This window comes from Chelon labrosus (genome assembly GCF_963514085.1).
Source record: "Chelon labrosus genome assembly, chromosome: 10".
NCBI lineage: Eukaryota > Metazoa > Chordata > Actinopteri > Mugiliformes > Mugilidae > Chelon > Chelon labrosus.
In genome coordinates, this window is record NC_140360.1 from 7,229,061 (window position 1) to 7,250,531 (window position 21,471).

General features: G+C 42.7%; 1 protein-coding gene across 3 annotated transcripts in view; it reads left to right on the plus strand.

Moving 5' to 3' along the window:
* The window catches only part of sema3b (sema domain, immunoglobulin domain (Ig), short basic domain, secreted, (semaphorin) 3B), a 72,699-nt gene extending 52,593 nt beyond the window's left edge, over positions 1–20,106 (plus strand). For all 3 annotated transcript variants that reach the window (XM_084553445.1, XM_084553444.1, XM_084553446.1), the window contains exons 3-18: positions 948–1,105; positions 2,306–2,368; positions 9,845–9,964; positions 10,741–10,834; positions 10,962–11,081; positions 11,179–11,321; positions 11,416–11,530; positions 13,453–13,522; positions 13,610–13,754; positions 14,791–15,010; positions 15,109–15,200; positions 15,534–15,575; positions 15,896–16,053; positions 16,623–16,678; positions 17,726–17,865; positions 18,401–20,106. In XM_084553445.1, the coding sequence (XP_084409571.1) occupies positions 948–1,105; positions 2,306–2,368; positions 9,845–9,964; positions 10,741–10,834; positions 10,962–11,081; positions 11,179–11,321; positions 11,416–11,530; positions 13,453–13,522; positions 13,610–13,754; positions 14,791–15,010; positions 15,109–15,200; positions 15,534–15,575; positions 15,896–16,053; positions 16,623–16,678; positions 17,726–17,865; positions 18,401–18,913 (2,249 nt within the window). In that variant the 3' untranslated portion in view covers positions 18,914–20,106. The remainder of the gene's footprint in view (positions 1–947; positions 1,106–2,305; positions 2,369–9,844; positions 9,965–10,740; positions 10,835–10,961; positions 11,082–11,178; positions 11,322–11,415; positions 11,531–13,452; positions 13,523–13,609; positions 13,755–14,790; positions 15,011–15,108; positions 15,201–15,533; positions 15,576–15,895; positions 16,054–16,622; positions 16,679–17,725; positions 17,866–18,400) is intronic.
* Positions 20,107–21,471: the final 1,365 nt, after the last annotated feature.

The following is a 21,471-nucleotide window of genomic DNA, read 5'->3' on the forward strand; positions in this document are numbered from 1 at the left end:
GATGTCATGCAGGCGGCTGCCGGGTGGCGTCAGAGTCCTAATTAAAGTTATAAATTCACATTAGAACAATGGCAGACTAATAAAGCCGATTTAATGTGTGAGCGAAGAGGGCCTTGGTTTTGTTTTCTTAAGCTCCTGGTTTAAGCCGGGCCAGCAGGGGAGGATGCAGCGACTTGATTTTTTTTTATGCTTTCTGGGCCAAGAACACTGTTTTTTAGTTTTTTATTCCATTGGCTTGGGGTAACTATATTATAGCTTAAATTTACAAATACAAGCTGAACTTTCCTAGGCACTGTTCCCTTCCGAATTTGCTCTTGCCAGTTTGGAAAAAAAATAAAGCAAGGACGCTCAATTTTTCCATTAAAACCAATACGGTATCATTACTGTCAGAGGATTTTTTTATTTTTTTTTTACCCTGCCTGTTCACAAGTAAACTGGCCCTAGGAAACAGAAACACAGAAAATGTTTTTTAAATACACTCAAATGACGTGGTAATCTTCTTTATCAACCGCATGACTCATTGTAGGCCCCGTAGCGAACTTGCTGATTTGGATCGGATGGCTGTGATGGTTCAAGTTTGCTTTGGCATCGATACTTGGAGTGTTTTGAGGTCATTCGCAACACTTAAGAATATGAAGAATAACCATATAATAGGTGTTTACAGCACAATGTGTGTGGACATGACTTGATTTGGGATGCAGCGAGAAGATGGCATCTTCTGCTCGTTTGAAGACACTGAAGGACTTCCACTTTCCAACCATGAACTTAACTCGGCCGGGTCAATTTCTCCAACTATCACGTACAGAAACTTTATTTTCAACACAAAGGCACGTGCGCATTATCTCAAATTTGTGCACGCAGGCACACCTACACACAGTTTATTTTTTTCTCCCCTGCAGAGATACATTAGCAATACATCTAAAGCGATCAAACTTCCCATTTTTCAGAGCTGCAGCAGTTCCACGGGGTGCGCCGCTTCGAGCTGGAGCGCTCCTGCTGCTTCAGCGCCCTGCTGCTGGACGAGGAGAGGGGACGCCTGTTCGTGGGGGCCAAGAACTTCCTGCTGTCGCTGTCGTTGGACAACATCGCCAAGCAGGAACACAAGGTCGGGCCAGAAACGCTGCCCCGGCCGAACTCGTAGAGCTGTAAACTGTGTCGGGGCTGTGTGAGGGGTTTGTTGATCGATTCTAATTTACTGCTGCTGAGGTTTCAACACTTTCAGCACTCCCTGTTATTGGACTGGAGGACATGTTTGAAATTCCCAAGAGCTCAGTTGTTTTTTTTGTCTTCCAATAAGAGAAGTAGTATTATATTAACTATATCCTCTGTGGCACAATGCTGCATCCAATACAAGATATACAACCTTATATGCAATCTTATGTAATTTAAAATATTACTGTGGGTTGTGTTCGTATTGCAGCAATAATATACTGGCAACAGATACATGTCAAGAGGGGGGTCTTATTTACGACCAGTGCCTCACTGTTTGGTTCCTAAGATTCATTTACCACCGTTGTTATTAAAGTTGGACCACAAGTAGATTGCATGTTTCAATTCGGACCTTAAGAAATTATAGAAATAGGGAATTTCAGAATATGGAAAATCCTCGCACACATGAGTCTAGTCAAGTTTGTGACCTTGGAGAAAAAAGGAAAAGAAATGTGGGATGAATAGAGAAAGGTAGGGCGTCAAAGAGCTGGCCGGAGATGAAAATGGTTTTGACTGAATCCTTTCATTAGAGTATGTGATAGTCCACTCTTTTGGGATGAAGAGGTGCACCTCCACTGGCCTGAAGGTCCGCACAGGAGTACAGAGTATATACACGCAAGTGCAAATGCACGGAGACGGAGATAAAACTGCACAAGCGAACGAGCGCTCCACCGAAAAACATCTGTGCACAGCTGTTTGTAGTAAATTACATGTTTGCTGCGTTAGATCTGAAACCTCTGTTGGTTTTTAGATATACGGCGGAGTTTGATTTATTACTTGGGTGTGCAAGATTCACCGTAGTAGAAGCTGTTTTTCCAATGTGGTCGGTGGGTGGGGGAGGGGGTGGGGGTGGGGTGGGATGAAGAGGTTAGAACAGAAGGGGGAGAACAGACAGAAGTAGAAGAAAGAGAAGCAAGTGAGTTGAGTGAAAGAATCAGATTCTTGTGTTATGTGAAGCACAGTGCCTTGCCCAAGAGCTTTAAATTGTGATATTCTCATTGTTTTTAGGATCGTGAAGGATTAATATCTTTTGGGGAGATTTATATGAACCAAACTTTGACTAAATGCTAAATGCTAACAGGATTTCTTGTTTCAGATCTACTGGCCTGCTCCAGTCGACTGGAGGGAGGAGTGCAACTGGGCTGGAAAGGATATCACTGTGAGTCTCTTTACACCTTATCTCGTGTTTTCTTTCCCATTTCCTTTTTCACTTTTGTTATAAAATGATACAGTTCTATGGAAGTCCTGTATAAAAAAAAAATATACGAATTAAACCCCAGCCAAATATTTTGTCCCAGAAAAAGATGGCCCCATGACCCCAGATGACCCCAAGTTATCACCCAAACAGACCTACAGCATAATTACTTCCTGTTTCAAACCCGTTTAAGCCTCAAATAAACTTCTAATCAGCCCTCAGACATGATCATACTCTGAAATGAAAGGGCCCCAGAGGTAACCGTCCACTCCCGCCCAGCCCGACACAATGGTACCTTTTGATCCACTGCAGTCATGGGAGTCATCACAAGGCAGGAACACCACATTCAAACAGACAGCGTGTAATAATAGGTGCAGTGCTCCCACTTTTTGGGACCTGCCGTGCGGTGAGATCACTTCCTCAGAAATCTGCTGTCTTATAATTCCCATCTGGCCGGGGACGTTCATTTCATTATTTTATTTTGTCCCTTCGTGCGCCGTTATAACCGGATTTCTTTTGGCTTTATGCAATAATTTAATTTCTTTTTAAAAAGGTCATATAAATTTAAAGAAATTGAACCCAATGAGCACATGATGGCCCCAGAGGAAACGTATTAGTTATATTGAACCTTTGACATGATAGAAGCACTTTAAAATGGTGCATTGTTTAATACTTTAACTGCTTACAGTAATTGCACTGTAAAACATTACAGCCCCATTAAGTTATGTGAACGTTTTTCTTCTTTAACTCCAGTCGTAATGACAAGTTTTTGATATTGAACCCAATTTAATAAGTTTTCTCAACTTAAACTTAACTTAATCCATTGTCTTGACTTCTTGTGAGTTTTGTCTGTGTGGTCAATGTTTGCATTGAACTCACCTTTACGTTTTGAGTCGGAAAAAGTAATGGAGGAGGAAGAGGAAGGGTGACATGATTTGAATACTGGGAAATATAGAGACTGACGGAATTTTCTCGTTTTTTTAATTAGACAGAACTATTACGATAAAATGGCAAAAGCTTTGAAACAAGGCTCTACAACCACGGCATTACAATGCCAACATAAATATTGGCACCATAAGTGTAATGGATGGGTGGATCTTAGAAGCCATTTCTCTGCCAGGAATGAATCTCAAAGTGTCTGTTTTTGGTGGATCGGATTTTAATTTCCTCGTCTCTAAGCGACCTAAATAAAATAAATGTTAAATTTCTGAACGAACAAGGTGTGAGCTGAATCTGTCTGCAGTTTAAGTTAACATTAAAACGTGCCATTAGTCGCCAAGATGAGAAATCTAAGCAGAAACTAAAGCGTTAGGGAATCGTAAGTTCATTTGACAAGATAAAATGAGTTTTATTCGATGGATAATTTAACCTAATAAGTTGTTTTAACTCATAGAATCAAGTTGAAACAAGAAATTATCATTAGTTATATGATATGTGAGTTCACTCACATTTTTAAGGCAGCAGGTGCACTTTCCTTTTCCAAGTTTTACTGAACTTAAATGTTTTACAGTGTACTTCCAATAGAAGATGGGAAAATGTAATCACTGACGTGCTGTAAACAAATGTGTGTACGTCGCATTAGGCTGCAGAACATGTCAATTAACTTTATTAATAGAGAACGCCTGTCTGAGGTTTAATGAGAGTATTGTGGCCGCGGTGAATGGCTAAAACAATGAGCTACAGACCGGAATATAAAAAAGTCTCAAACAGTTTGATTAAATTCTGTTTCGATTTGGATTTGATTCCATACGCACATTCTACATAAATGAACTTGTGATGCTCACAGGACAAACGTAAGACATAAGGAACCCTCATTGCTCCCTTGGTCTTAATTCCTGACTGCCAAAAAGAGTTTCAAAATAAAGATCTTCTATTTTGATGAGCAGTAGTGCCTTTAGTTTCTAAGAATACGCTGGGTAAATACTGTATGTGGTGATTATGTGTCTAAATGCGATGTTGTGAATGAAGCCTGGCCGGTGTAGGCTCAGCCTCACTGACCGACATGTAAAGGGCCACCGAGAGCCTGCAGACCACCCAGACTCACGCACGATCAGCGATTTACGTTGGTGTGTATTAGCAAAACGTCCCACTACGCGCGCAGACGTGCCACTAATTTGTCTGCATATACTGTATTTAATCTCATGTGTTTGACAGTGAGCATGTACATTTATTCGTGTTTATGTACGTAGCCAGTGTGTGTGTGTATAAAACAAACCCTTCATCAGTGTGATTACACAGCTGTAGCAGACAGACAACGAGCTCCATTCATACAAAAGGCCCGGAGCTCCGGTTTCACCTGACCGGCAGACTGTCTGCATGTGTGTGTTCAGGTTTCTGTGTGTGAGAGTGACAGTGGAGACGGTGAGCGGTGACGAGAGTTACTGAAACTGCTCCAAAGGAAAGAGAAAGATAAGAAAAGAAAGGAAAATTTTTGAGTTTTGAAGTATTTTCTTTCCTTCTGCTCAGTTGTTATTCCTGTATCCCTGGCCTTGGAAATGTTATTTTTAGCCTTTGTTAAACACTCTTACTCTCACTTTTCTTTCCTGGGTGAAATCTCAACCCACACACTGAGAACTGAGCTGACCCTCACACAGTTGACCCTAATTACAGAGGTGTGTTTCTACAGAGGGATGAGGCTGATCGCTCGCCCCCCACCCTCTGGATCTGCTAATCTTCCTCTCCCCTCTCTTTCAGTTTCTATACCCTACACCGCTTCTTCCCTGGGAACCAGAAGTTTCTTGTGATATATTTACGACCACCTCAGCCCTTTCATTGTCTTTAAGCACGTTTTTTTTTCGCACCGTTTTTCAGCTTTGTCTTTTAAATCTAAATAGAACAATTACACATCTCCCTCTTTGCACTCTCATGCAAAGCATACTGGACACAGTGCTGCCATGACTTCACATCATATTAATTGCCTTTAAAACATGGATGAATTTCCTAGAAGCTTCTGGTTTGCCTACACCGATCAGCCACAACATTAAAACCACAAAGTAAATAAAACTGACCATCTTGTGACAATTCAGTGTTCTGCTGGGAAACTTTTGTACCTGGCATTCATTCATGTGGATGTAACTTGGACCAGACCAGGCACCCTTCCCCAGATGGCACACACAAAAACACTTTAGGAACAACTCAAAAAACACGAAGAACAGCACAAGGTGTTGACCTGGCATCCAAATCCATACATCCTAAACTGATCAAGTATCTGTGGGATGATCCACAGCGGAGGCCCCTCCCCTCAAAGGCCCCCCACTAACAATATTGTGTTGCCAGACACCACAGGACACCCTCAGAAGAACCATGTCCATTCTCTGATGAGTCACAACTGTGGTCATAATGTTATGCCTGATCGGTGCATATGCTCCAGTGTGCAAAGTTTTGAAGTGGGAAGCCATAATGAGTTGTAGTTTGCCAGATATTCAAATAGTCCAGATATTCAAACAACATGGCTCTAGATGCTTCCAAATACACTCTGCGTGCTGCATTTTCAAGTGTAAGTCAAATAAATTAATCGCTTCGCTACCTCTCGCAAAAAAAAAAAAAAAATCAGTTCTCCGGTAAAGTTGACCACATCACAGGAACTCAACAAATATACATACAAGGCAGGTGATGCATGGGCTTAACAAAGCAACCGCATAAGTGGCCAGCAGTAAACACCTCATCGCTCACACGGGCGCGCACACGCCACAGGAAAGCCAGAAAACATGCACACGGACACACCAAGACAAACACAGACACATGCACATAAACACAGTCAGACAGTGGCGGTAAACAGTCCACAGTTCACCCAGACGCTCTGTCTGACTCAGCATCGAGGCGTCACCGTAAAACGAAATGATAGATAGCGAGTTTGTGCTGTCATCTAAAGCGCCCTGTTTCCTGGTTGAAAGACGGAAAAAGTGCTGAATCATCATGTCGAAATGATTAATACGAATTATTTTTGGTACAATCTGTCAAAATCCTTTTGTAACTTTGAAACAACTCTCAAGTATCAGGCGTGATTTACAGTTTTATGATCCATCCATCAGCCAATAATTGTGTTTGCAGAGTATCTTAAAAGCAGAATTCTACATGCTAGACAATGAAACATAAATATAACTACTGGCTGATAAAAAAAAAAAAAAAGTGACTTTGGAAGACGTTTAAGGTTTCAGTTGATGATTTACCTCTAAAATCGGGCTGTAAAGATAATTTATTCAGTAGAACATACCAATATTGTGAAAGCCTCGTGGAAAGCTGTACGAATAACTTGACAGGAGCCATTTGTGTCTGGCGCAGCCCTAACCCTAACCCTAACGTACAACCACACCAGAACTTTGCGATAAATGCTAAAATGTGCACAGTGACTACATGCTTGGGTTGATCGGGTACAATATTTACTATCTGCAGTGTCTCAGCATAGCGTTAGCATGCTAATATTCGCTAATTAGCACTAAATGGTGTAGCTGTGACCGATGGATTACATTTATAAAGTCTGTTTGGTCTTAAAATAAATGAATGGAAACAAAAATGAAATGTGGACCTACTGCTGGAGTTTGGTAATAAATGAATGAGGTTATTAAGTGATTATATATAATTTTGCCACTTGGGTTCATGACTGAATAAATTTCATGCTAATCCAGCCAAGTCTCAGACTAACCAACCAACATATCACCATTTATAGATTTATAATGTGTGGATCAGATGCACATCTACTCTCTTCACCTACTCCCAGTAAATGTGTAGGCCTACATTATAAAAAGAAATAGTCACATTGGAGAGAACAGAATGATTTAATTAGTTTTAATTAACTAAACCTTCACTGGCCACTAAGTAAATGCAGTAATAAGGAACGGGACGCGGTTGAAAATCAAGTGTAATCACTGTGTAGATATCTCAGTTCTTGTCAGTGTATAAGTCTGTAACACTCCACTTGGATTTTCATTTGTGTATCAACCAATGAATGGAAGCAAATCGGGCTTCTAGGCTATAGATGTATGGTAATTCGCTTTTGCACATAGGAACTCAACGCCATCTGTACAATTTGTAGAAGGACAGAGTCCAGGAATTAGGTGCTTCTATACATCCTGCTAAGCACAACTAATCAAAGGCATTCCTGAGCTATTACACTGTGCTGTGTTGTGTATCTAATGGACATCTACTGTGTACCTCCATTCCAGTCCAGTCAAACCCTGTCAGCCATTAACTTTAATAAAGTCTGAGAGCAAAGAGTCATTCGCAACCTTTGCTCCGAGACATGAAAAATACCACTGTAATGATGCAATATATGTCAGGTCAAAGCAAAGCTTTATAAATCTCTGCAAAGCTAAATAAATCGTATTTTCATTTTTGCTTTGGTATTAGAACATATTTCTTGACATAAAATCCTTGAAGTGTATGCGAGAAAGAAAGACGTGGCTGCAGTGGGTGGTGAAGTAGCTAAAGGAGATGACAGACAGTGGCCGAAAAACCAAACAGTTAGATCAGGTTAATCATCTCCAGAATAGAAAAAGAACTAAGAGGAAAAAGGGGAGAAGGACGTCAGCATCAGAACAATGCAGCTTTATAGAATGAGATGGCAAGACGTAAAGCTCGGGCGGCACTGAGGTCACAGCCTGTGTTTTGCTCTCACTGTTTCGACTAATGAGTCAGTAGTAGGTCATAGGTCGGCCGGTGAACCCTTAAACACCCCAACAGCAACACACTGACACACACACACACACACACACACACACTCTGAGGAAGTGTGATTGCCGGCGTAATTCAGCTTCCTTGTTCTCCTCGTTCCTTTCAAGGTCTTTCAAGCATCCTTTCCGTACCCTCCCAGCTCTCTTTTGTCACATCAAAGAATTTACTTTGTCAAACTGTGACTCCTTCACCTTTATCTGACCCCTGACACACACACACACACATTCCTAACCTCACCAACAGTCCATCATTGTAGACTGACCAAAAATGGACTAATGTTTCTGGTCATTTGGAAGACACAAGACTCCAATAAAGCGTGTTCTTCAATTTAGAAAATGCCAAAAAGGGGCCAGTCCAAACATCAAACAGGGAACCTCTGTAGCCTGCAGCTGTGAATTAGAACTTCCTTCATGAGTATAAGAATATCTAAATGTTATGGAAAAATACTGTATATAGAAGTGGAGTTTGTGATAATGAATTTTAAACTGTCTAGATGATCCAAACACAGTCCGTGACAGATTGCGATAATGAACAAGTGTATCTTCCTAAACCTCCTGTGACCTTCAGGGGGTCCAACAACATTTGTAACTTAATCAACAGACAGATGTTAGTCTGGCTTCTCTGGGGACAATAGAGAAAGGGAGGGATCCTGAGGCTGTACTGATCAGGTGATGGGCCATAATGTAAACGCAGCACAGACAGTCAACTCCATTAGTCCATCTTTTATTATAACACCCTAGGAAAGATGCTAAGCTGCCAATTATGGCGTCCACTCTCACTTAAAGGGGCCAGTCGCCTCAAAGCCATGCATCTGGAGATCAGACAGAAAGTGTGCTATCGGCTCTCTTAGTGTACAGTAAATCTTTTTCCAGCAGTCTCTCGAGATGCTGCTTACTGTAACCCGACTCCCAGATGGACAGATGTGTCTGTGGGTCAATAACAGGCTGTCCTGATGAAGCAGATAGGGAAGAGAAAGAGGCCAGGAAGCTGAAAACAAACCGTGAAGGAGTACAAAGTAATAGAATACGTTGATTAAATGCTTTAGTTTGTATTTGTACAGAACAGGTCAAAAGCAAATTTCCAAAGTACTTCATGGAAATTAAATTACATTGAATAAAAGACAATGAAATGTAATTAAATAGGATAGTGGTGTAGCTTAGTCTTGATATTTCACAGTTGTGGAGCTTTTGCACAAAGGCCCCCCACCACCATCTTTCTCAATCTTGGCCCCTGGGACCGGAGAGCAACAGCTGGTCTGCAGATCAATAAGATAATCTAAGACGGGACAAAGATGCTGGATTTAAAAATGAGCTCTAAATGCATCTCAGGTTCAACTTATCATCATAAAGCAAATACTCTAAGGAAATGTTCAGTCGGTTGTTGTTGCAGAAGCAGTTTGACATGTTGGGGAAAGAGGCCCCCGTGCTCATGGAGGTTCACATCATCATTTTATGTCCCTACGAACACAAAAACCTCAGGCATGTGTGTGCTCAGCCAGGACACAAAGGCTGTCACAACAGTGTGCCGGGAATGGAGCTCAGGATTTGACAGAGGAGCCATGTGTGGAATGTACCATCACCAGACCAAAAGACTGAAAGTCAACGATTGGCATAACATAGTTAACAGTAAACAGAACAGATCTGAATATGCAGCAGATGCATTTTTCATGCAACGATTGTATTCCTGCAGGGTGAAGCATGAGTTACATCATGCATTGTTTAGTTTTTTCCATTCTTTAACCGACACTGTGCCACTGTGTGTTTCTTTCAGTCCGACTGTGTGAACTATGTGAAGATTGTGCACCACTTCAACCGCACCCACTTATACGCCTGCGGAACCGGAGCCTTCCATCCCACCTGTGCTTTTGTAGAGGTGGGACACAGGATGGAGGTGAGGAACGTGCAAAACAAGTCCAACACAAACACACTGTTTGTATAGTTCTCTAGCAAGACCACACCTCAGTACCTGCAAAGAAGTTTATTTTGGCCAGGTTAAGGGGAGGGAAATGTAGGGGATGGGATGAGAGGGGTTGAGGGAATGGGATGAAGGTGTCGAGGGGATGGGATGAAGGAAGCTGTGGAAGGAGTTCTGATGGATGAAGATCTCTGGAAGCTTTGGCTCTGGACTTGAACCTAAGTTATATAACTTATTCATGTGCATTGAAGGCACAACTTATTTTGCATGATTGCAATAACAATGATTTAAAAAAATACATGTTATTCAAAGTCAGACATGCACAAACTGTGTCCCACTGACTAGCAATTTACATTCTGTTTAATATAAATGAGAACATAGCAAGATGGCATCGACAAGAAAGAACCTCCACACTCGAAGTTTAATTTGTACAAAGAGGTGAACGTCGACATCTGATATCCAGCTGTTACTCTGTTACGCTTTGAAACCTTAGCAAAACAAACCTGACTCGAGTCAATCTGTAGTCTGGACCGCTGCTGCGCCAAAAGGTAAAGGTGAAGGTAAATTAGTCCCAGAGAAAGCCATCGTGCTTAGCTCAGCTTCCTGCTCTTTAAATTAGTCTGGAGTTCCTCGTGCTGCCAAAAATCTCCAACCTCAGATTTCAACCCCCGAAATCACCGACCGTGACGGGACACGGGGCGATATTCGATCTCACATTTCATCCGTTTCTTTCCGTCCTCGCTCTCCATCAGGACCATGTGTTCAGGATTGACCCCTCGAAGGTGGAGGACGGGAAAGGGAAGAGCCCGTATGATCCCCGACACAATGCTGCGTCTGTTCTCGTCGGTAACTGAACTCCTGATTTGGAAGTGCATAATTACAAATGTATTGCTGTTGTGTTTATTTTGTGCTCTACTTTAATCTTTATACTAATCATTACCAATCAGAGTCACTGATTAAATCTGTCTCACAGGTGATGAGCTATACGCAGGGGTGGCTACAGACCTGATGGGACGGGACTTCACTATTTTTAGAAGCCTGGGGAAGCGGCCCTCCATCCGTACAGAACAGCACGACTCACGCTGGCTCAACGGTGAGGTTAAACACGATAATAAGTCCTGTCCACTCCTTACAGGAGAAAAGGCCTTTACTTACAACCGACGCTGTTCTTCTTTGACTCTATCCACCAGAACCAAAGTTTGTTGGTTCCTTTTGGGTCCCTGAAAGCGAGAACCCCGACGATGACAAGGTCTTTTTCTTCTTCCGGGAGACGGCGGTCGAGGCTCAAGGGTTGGGAAAGTCCACCTACTCCAGGATCGGACAGCTGTGCAGGGTGAAAGATTGTTTAATCTCTAGACAAACCGACAGTGTTTCCAACAGGTATTCGAAGTGCTTTAATGTCCTGGTAATGTTCTGTCTCGAATCAGAATGACATGGGTGGTCAGCGGAGTCTGGTGAACAAGTGGACAACATTCCTTAAGACCCGTCTGATCTGTTCGGTGCCTGGAGCCGATGGGAGCGACACGTACTTTGACGAGCTGCGTAAGTCCTGTAGACTGAGTTAGTGGCTCAAATACTGTACTGTATCAGCTGATTTATGACTGAAAATAATAAATGTAATGCCAGAAAAGCAATGGACGAAATGAAGGCCCTCCGGGAAACTCAAGTAAATCTTAAAAAGTTGACTTTTTACCGCATCCTTGCTCTACTTTCCCATCAATGCCGTCCCGATTTCCGACACTGTCGCTCCAAAATATTCTGCTGTATGATTTTACTTTTTGGAAAACAGAAAAATATTGGTTTCCCCCAACCCTTAGTTATGAGACAGAGACTTATTCTGTTGGAGCACATGGTGAGAAGAAGTGGAGGAAAGCATAATAAATGAACCAGGATTTCTGACCTCAGTTGTAGATTACCATTCAGTCCCACATTCCTGCAGACCTGGAGCGAGCATGACTGAGAGATTAATCGGAAATACATTCTGGCCTTATCCTAAGTCGCTGTTTTTGCTGTGAGGTTATATGTTGCAGTCTCGTCTCTGTTGAGTCCTCGCACGACAAAAATAAATAATGTGTTTTCGTTAGCAAGAGTCCTGAAGTGAGGCGGGATTTATGAAAGCGTGGCTGGCGGTAGACACAGATTCACATAAATTTAACTAAAAGATTGTCCAGAGTCAACATTTTCACACATAAATACACCAATTAAGAAATGAAACTGTTGAAAAGTCTACAACAATAATTGTAAATCATATTTCTTTGGCTCTGCACAAAAAGGACCGTTTGATGACCCTGAACAGTTGGTGTCCTTGATTAGCACCTACAACAAGGCATGGTGTGTTCACCAAGCTGCTGAGTTTGCTCAATGGAGCAATGGCAGGGAAGTAAAAAGATACTGTGTTATTTTAGCCTTTCATAAACCACAACACAGAGCATTTCATTAGCTAGATAAAGTTTGCGAGGCTAAACAAGACCAGTAACAGGCCTTTACTCATCCATTGTGTATTGCCCCGCTATGCAGAAGCGCACCGATGCCTCACAGCAAGAAGGTTCTGGGTTCTAATCCATCGGCCTTTCTATGTGGAGTTTGCATGTTCTCCCTGTGTCTGCGCGGGTTCTCTCCAGGTACTCCAGCTTCCTCCCACCGTCCAAAGACATGTTCGTTAGGTTGATTGGTGATTCTAAATTGTCCGAGTGTGTATGATTGTCTGTCTCTCTGTGTTAGCCCCGCGATAGACTGGAGACCTGTCCAGGGTGTACCCCGCCTCTCGCCCCAATGACATCTGGGATAGGCTCCAGCGGTAGAGCTATTATTAATGAATCATGAAATGAACGGAGGATGCCTGGTTTGAACGCCTTCCAGTGCTGTGGAGTCATGTGGTTTGCACAGCAGCTGCAACTGCTGTTCCAGCTCTGTGTCAAGATGTTTCCGATAGACCTCCCTCGACCATTTCATTCATATCCGTCGGCCACAACGTGATCCGTCTTTGTGCTCTTCTCACGACGCAGCGAAAGGTTAACTAAGTAGAAGAATTTGTCCAAACTCCAAGCCCACCTTAGGCTACATCTGTCCGTCCCTACATTGTCCCTCCGGTGGACAATGAGTCTTTTATCTCGACCATGAGTTTTCCAATCACACCTGAGGCCAAATGTGTTGTCATTTGAACCAGTTATTCATCCAAAATACATGCACTTTTTAGCAGGCTAGTACTAGTGAGCCTTCTTTTCATTACGCATCAAGACTTCAATCTGACAGGTGAAACTAAGTATTATGAGATTAACTTTTGTTAAAAATGTATTTAACCAAGATGCAGGGTTTTTAGTTACATGTCATGACCCCTAGTTATCAGAAACATGTCTCTTTAAAGTAGTTAGACATGGCTGTAGGGCTTTGTTTATCTTTCTCTCAACCTTTGACCTCTGGACTACCACCACCTGACTCGAGTGCGTATGTGTGTCCGTCCTCAGGCGACGTGTTCCTGCTACAGACGAGAGACAGAAAGAACCCTCTGGTCTATACCGTCTTCTCTACTTCCAGGTCAGAGCGTGTTCACATTATGTGTGTGTGTGTTTATGATATGCTTGGGTTTGCCTGATCTAACCAGCACTTCCTGTCCCCCAGCAGCAGTGTATTTAAAGGCTCAGCTGTGTGTCTCTACTCCATGAATGACATCCGGAGGGCCTTCCTGGGGCCCTTCGCTCACAAAGAGGGTCCCAACTACCAGTGGGTCCCCTTCCAGGGAAAAGTCCCCTATCCACGCCCAGGAATGGTATGTTAATGACCTTAACGGCTCATCAATAGAGCAGTGTCAAGACTTTCTAAGTGAAATGCAACCTAGTAAATGTACACAAGTAGACAATTTGTGTACATTTTCCACTTTTTACTACCAATTAATACCCATTTTTTCCACACGGAGTACCACATTTATTTAATTCTTAAGCAAGTTCAGAAAGTAAAGTCTGAAGAAAAAGAAAACAAATCTGTGATTCAAATAAAACGTAATGGACTACTCTAACACCACAGTAATCTCACGTAATATCCTTGTGATCCAGGTCTTACAGACGCTTCCTAGGAGTACTCAGACCTCATTTTCCTTTCGTAAAACCTCTCCTCAGTCCTCCCAATCAATAGGTGCTTACATTCCGCTAAGCACACAAGTGTAGCGTCAGCAGGATTCGTCATGCAGAGCTTCGGCTGTTACTGCCACGGCAGAACAATCCCCATTGTATGGCTGCAGAATAGTTAATTGTATTTAGCCTACAGTAAACTCTCCCTCACGCCATCCTCACCTCACTGGCTTGTAAAATTAGCAGAACGAATCAGGGTTTTAAGAAAGCGGCCGGCCGTGCAGGAAATTATGCAAAACTGCACATCATGCAGATTCAACATAAAATGCATAAACCAGATGGAACTTCATGAATACATAGACTGAACTACTTTACATTAATAAAAAGAAAACTTGCAATGATTTTTTTTATAGTATAGATACCACTTAATTTTAAAGTACATTTTGCTATTCTTTAAATCCATGCATGGCATTTTAATTAGAGAGAAATGCACAAAGACACAAGTAATTTACTCATCAGAGCCATTATGGTACGACTAAATCCAGACAAAGTAAAGAGTCTTTACTTAGTTGGCAACTTTGCAGTATTACAGCTGCAAAGTCCTTATATCCACAAAGTCTCAAAGTGTGTTATTAAACTAGTTTTAGTTTGTACAGTTTGTGTTTTAATGTTTTAAGTTGACTTGCTTCGCCAAAGTTCCCCTAAACTGAGTACCAAAACTCAACTGCCCTCCATTAGTGTCCCAGCAAGACATTCGGCAGCTTCGAGTCCACAAAGGGCTTCCCAGACGACGTGATCCAGTTCGCCCGTCACCACCCGCTCATGTACAACCCGGTCTACCCCATGAGCCGGCGGCCCATCTTCGTCAGGACCAACGTGGACTACAGCTTCACGCAGATCGCCGTGGACAGGGTCAACGCTGCAGACGGACAATATGATGTCATGTTCATTGGCACAGGTGAATGGGCCGTTTTCACTTTAAACTCCCAGACTCAGGTTTACATTTAATACTGATGCAGTAATGGAAAATTACATTCTAAAAATGTAATATTTCAGACAAAGGGACAGTACTGAAGGTGATCAATGTCCCCAAGGAGAGCTGGAACAACATGGAGGAACTTTTGCTTGAAGAGCTGGAGGTTTTCAAAGTAAGATTATCGTAATGCTAATTTCTTGTAGATGAAATCACTCTTTATACTGTAAATCTGTTTCAGATACACAGCAGTATGGGCATTCAAAACTGCAAAGTCAGAATCACGGGACTCTTCAGTTTTATAATCAATTAGCCTTCTGACACAAGTAATTGAGCAGTCAAAAGATGATCACCAAGCATAAAATCTGCAAGATCATCTCCCAGCAGCTAGGCCTCAAGGGCAAAATTGAACTGAAGGATGTTTGAACTGAAGAAAGCTGAGATACATCTTGACCAATCTGGATGTTAATACATGTCAATTAAATGCTGCATCTCCTCTGCTTTTCAGGATGCCTCGTCCATCATCAACATGCAGATCTCCTCAAAACGGGTAAGTTTGCTTTACATGTTAAAAACATGCAATATTCTTTAAGAGATTCTTGATATTTGCAGCTCTAGGTATCTGGATCTGTATAGGTCTGGATTACTTCCAAAATGCATCTGCATATTTATTTGCACAGAAATATATTGAGTTGACCAACAGGAAAATATGTCGTTGTGCGCTCAATGGAATCAAAATGTCGTATTGCATACTTGTCACAGTCACAGTTGGATGGTTAGAGTCATCGTGCAGAAATATCCCAGCTGTTTTTTAACTCGAGCGCATTCCTGAAGCTGAACTATTTCCCTCCACTCTCTGTGTTATCACAGCAACAGCTGTACATTGGCTCCAACACAGGCCTCGCTCAGGTTCCCCTTCACCGTTGCAGTGTGTACGGGAAGGCCTGCGCTGAGTGCTGCCTGGCCCGGGACCCGTACTGCGCCTGGGATGGAACTTCCTGTACTCGCTACCTGCCAAACACAAAGAGGTCTGCGACACAAACAATATGAGACACGCCAGACAACCGCTTGTTACGGGAAAATATGCTAAAACTTTGTCATGCACTGATCAGCCACAACATTATGACCAGGAGAAGTGAATAACATTGACTTTGTTGTGACAAAATAATAGTGTTCCGCCGGGAATGTTTTGGTCCTGGCATTAGACATGTAGCACCCACCTAGACCTAGACCAGGCACCCCTACCCCATAGCAATGACACTCCTTGATGGCAGCAGCCATCCCCAGCAGGATGCAGCCTGACACAGACACACACAGCACAAGGTGTTGACCTGGCCTCCAAATTCACTAGATCCCAAATTGATCAAGTATCCGTGGGATGATAGACAAAGGCCCCTCCCCTCAAAGGCCCCCACTAACAACATTCTGTTGCCAGACACCACAGGACACCCTCAGAAGGCCCATGTCCATTCTCTGATGAGTCACAACTGTTTTGGAGGCACAAGGGAGACCTACAAAATATTAGGAAGGTGGTCATAATGTTATGCCTGATCGGTCTACCTCCTAATCTTATACTAAACTGCATAACTCTTCACAGGCGTTTCCGCCGGCAGGACGTAAGGAACGGAGACCCCAACACCCTTTGCTCTGGAGGTAAAATTGCTCTGTATTCAAAACATTTTTGCAGCGTGACGATGTGTCAGGGAAACTTCACTAGGCATGGTTGTTATAAATAAACCGCGCGAGCTCTGCAGGCTGCACATGTATATTTAAGTAATAAGAACAAAGTCTCAGTCCGATCCTGCTCTAACTCACTTGGGACTCTTGGCATCCGAAAACCCACTGTCCACATGCCAAAAAATTCAAACTACCCCCTTCTTCACCCCGGATGACCTCTGTCCTGCCAGACTACAATGCCAGCTTTCTGCTGCTACTGCTGCTATCTGTCTTTCTGCCACATAACTGAATCAGGCTAATCGCTAACACTGAAAGAGCTCCTGGTTAATACGATTACATCATGTGGCATGCAAGCCCAGTTGTGTAAAACTAATAAAGGTCAGAGTAATTGTCTCTGATGAGACTGGCATTGCCCCAGAGTGCTGATCGGTGGTCCGTTTGGCAGTTTCGATACCATTGTTCTTCTTGTATTACGTGTAGTGCGGGAGGTTAGGAAATTAATCTCCGCTGGTCTTGATCTTAACAAGTACTTTAATACACATTTGTTGCTAAGATTAAGATTTAGAACAGATATTAATCCTGTTAGCAATGTGTACGACTGCCAAGGCAACGTATTATTGAAATGCAACTTCTATCATGTGATGAAATGGTCACTTCAACTCCTTTTTATTGACAAGTAGTTATCTAGGAGTCATCATTATGAGTGGCTGTCGTGAATTGTCATTAGTGTCGACTACGGCACCATTAAAAAATGTGGTTTACAGTCTTCTTGTGATGCCAGCGCATAAATGACCTACTCACAAGCCTAGGAGATGCAAACTCAATAGCATCAACCTAAATTTGTCTATTCTATCCTTGTCCAATCCCTGTCTTCTGTCGCCGACCATTTCTACCCTTTTGTTTCTCTCCTGACATCTTTGCCCTGTCTTGCCATTTTCTGCACTTCCCAATCTTGCTCCGTCTTCCCTCACATCCAGAGATAAAGTCGACCTTTAATATCTTTGTCTCTGCTGCCCCCTGCAGACCACCACAAGCACCGCGTTACAGAGAGGAAGCTGTATGGAGTGGAGGGAAGCAGCACTTTCTTGGAGTGCATCCCCAAATCCCTTCAGGCCAGAGTCACCTGGACCTTCCAGAAACATCCACAGAACCCAAGAGAGGAGGTGAGACACCAGAGAGAGTAATAGAAGAGTAATTTGGCAAAGATGTAGTCCAAAGACACTAATAATGGTTTACCATTATAAACCATCTATTTTTTTTTTTTTTTACTTTTTATGACTAGAGTGAGCATTGCATAATACGATTTTCATTCAGATCAATAACTGATAGGGAAGAAAGGAAGAATGTAAGTTTCAAAATCTGATTAAAAATCATTTCTGTTGCTCTACAATGGAAACCTAAGTAGACAGAGTTGCCAGCCATGAAAAGTCAAGTTTTAAATGCAAGTCACTCTTGTATTTACAGCATATAGTATGGTTTACACCAATCAGCCACAACATTATGACAGGAGAAGTGAATAACGTTGACCATCTTGTGAAAATTCTGCTGTGTGTCAGTGTTGCTACATATACAGCACTTCCTTATGTTCCTTCATTTTATCAGGGTCTGAATCATCTTATATGGAGAGCTAAAATCCTATCCTACAGAAAGTGAAGTGAGAGGGGTGTCTGAGACTAAAATCATGTTTTTATCTTCCAGGTACGTCTCGATGACCGCATCCTCCAGACGGACAGAGGCCTCCTGATCCGTCGTGTCCTAAAGAGAGACGTCGGCATCTACCAGTGCCACGCCATGGAACACGGCTTCACCCAAACATTGCTCGGCATCACCTTGGAAGTTGTACCCTCAACATCCTCCTCCACTTCCAACATGCCCTCCGACGGCCCCGTTCGATTAGAACCCCGCAGCGGAGGCGGGTCCCCGATGACCAATCAAAAGCTTTGGTACCGGGACTTCATGCAGCTGGTGGACCACCCTAACCTGAGCACCGTTGACCAGATTTGCGAGCAAGTTTGGGCGCGCAAGAACGGCGGCAGCGATCAGGCGGAGAAGAGTTTTCCCGCTCAGGCAAAGGACCTCCCGCCTCTGGGCCCCGCCGCCCGCCCGCCCAACAAGAAGTGGAAGCATCTTCAGGAGATAAGGAAGGGGAGAAACCGCCGGACCCACGACGGGAAACCGAACCCTCGGGCGCCGCGCAGCGCGGGGGAGTAATGTAGACAAAAGGATGGAGGGAGAAAAGAATGACTGATACGAGAAGAAAGGGTGGGAGGAGGGTGATAGAAAGAGACCGAGAGACCAAGAACTCATGGAGGTGTTCACACACACACACACACACACACAGATGCACACATGTACATGAATACACAGACACATGCACACAAACACACACCTCCTCTATTGTGTATATTTACCTATGGATGCCCCCACTATATGGTACCCCCAACCCTGATCCCACTGGCCAGCCCCTGCATGTGCTGCCTTACTGCCCAAATTGATTCTGCACGATCCCTTTACACTGTTCCACTAGAGTAGTCGAGTGTACTAGCAGATATATGTGGTGGAAACCCACTTTTTATCTGTGGGCAATAAACTCACACTCACACGTCATTCCCTTTGCCACTCACTGTATAGTAGTCGGAAGGTGGCCTCATAGCGCAGGACAGCCACATCTTAAACTTTACACGTGGTTAGTGGGTCACAATATGCACACCTACTCTCGGGACCGCACCACTCAGTAACAAAAAAAAAACAAACCACAAAGTTTTGGATCGACTCTCCTCGCGGCTTTTCTTACCCGATTTCACGCCGCTGTAGCGAAACGGATGGACTCAAGCGTGCACAGTGCAAAGACAATGGAGCGACAATACAACTGGAACCCAGTGAAAGTAACGGTCGAACTGGAAACACGTGACTATTTATGATTAATTGCACAAGCATGCAGTTTTTTTTGTTTTTTTTTTTCTTCCGACACAAATTTACTAAATGAATTGGTCCTGTGGTGCCGTGGGTCGGTGGAGAGATTTTGATTAACCTCGCTTTTCATGGGTTTTCTTGTGCATATTAAAATGCAATCACTAAAGAGATAACGATGCCAGCAGATTTGGGGAACCTGTGGAACAGATCAGCATGTTGCAAAACTGGTTATACTGTAATGTGTTTTTTTTTTTTTTCCTGATAGGCACATGAGGCATGTCGCAACAAAATCAGTCACACGGCAAAATGCCAGAGGTCATAGTTAGAGAGCAGTCATATGTGGCCAGATGTGATTATATCGCTTTACTGGTCCAAACCACTCTCTTTCCATGATGCAATAGAAAAATTAGATGTTTACAGCACACAGAAAAAAAAATGCTGGAGCACGAAGAAGTCCATCTCTGAAAGCAAATAAAGGCCCAAATAAGACATTAAGACCTAAATGACATCTTTTACACATATCATGAAGTGCTAGAAGCACATGATTCAAGGTCTCTCTTCTAAAATTGGTCTAAAATTTGCTGCGTTTGATGTTTTGTGCGTTGACATCAAGGGGAAATCGCGATCGCGGTGGTTTGGGTGACGAGCGTTATTAATAAAGTGGAAAGATTTTAGTGAACCAAGTATGACAACCCATGTTCCTGGGCTACAGTACAGTACAGTATATATATTAGCATGATATTTATGAGTGAGACTGATTTTTTTTTTTTATATTCTAAACGGTACTTCATTTCTTTTACACTGTTCTTGCATATACATTGTTTGTGACAAATAGATATGCAAATAATAATAATGAAATGTCGCAGAGAATGCACAGAAAGCTGCTCTTCTGCTATTCTACCCACAATGCATTTTCACAGTTTGCAAAAAAAAACTAAATACAAAAAAAAAGCAAAGAAAATCCAGCCTGACTTCACACACTGTTGTAATCACTTCTCAGTGTAGTGTCACGAATCTCATCGACTTCTGCTGCTTTATGATGTCATCTCTACATAACGGACGGTTAGTACTATAAGGTCTTCCTTCTCATGTCTTAGTCCAATCTTTGTGTGTATTAAATGTAAAAAACAAAAACAAAAAAAAACATGTTTGTTGGTTGTCTGTGCTAACATTGTGTTGTCTTGACTGCCCCCTAGTGTCCATCTGTGTGTACAGCCTCCCTGTGGTACAATAATATATCATAGCCCATCCCCCGTGAAAGAAAGCAACTGGCCTGCCTTGTAAGATAAACGTGCGTTTATGTTTTGCATTCATGAAATCTCGGTATGATTTTTATGATAAATGTCGAGTCTGATTTGCGCCGCTTCCTTCAAAAGAATCTTGGTTTTAAAGGTAAACACTAAAATGCGTTTTTTGGTGAGTTGATGACACACTCACACAGGCCTGGCTGAAAGGAGGCAGCACAAACTAGACCCGTTAGTGGATTTTAGATGTATGGAATCATTGTCGTTATTTATATACCTTCTTTATAGAGATGTAATTAACTCTTTAAAATGAACTGACTGACGCTGTATAAAAAGGGGCACTCCGTAATTTTGGCATCACGTCGAGGAAGAGAGAGTTCGCCAGCTAAAAAGGTGAAAAATCTGATCTAAGCTGCAGGAAGATGTTGTTAGTGCCACTGCCCGCATTTAAACCACATAACTTTACATTTTAGAATTATCTTCCCAATGATAAAACTAATAATTTACATTGGGAGTGATGTCAAACTTGCCAGAGTGTCCCCTTTTTTTAAGCCAGCTGTTGTTTTGTGCTTGAAACTGCATGACCAATGTTGGTGGCTGACGCGTTTGACA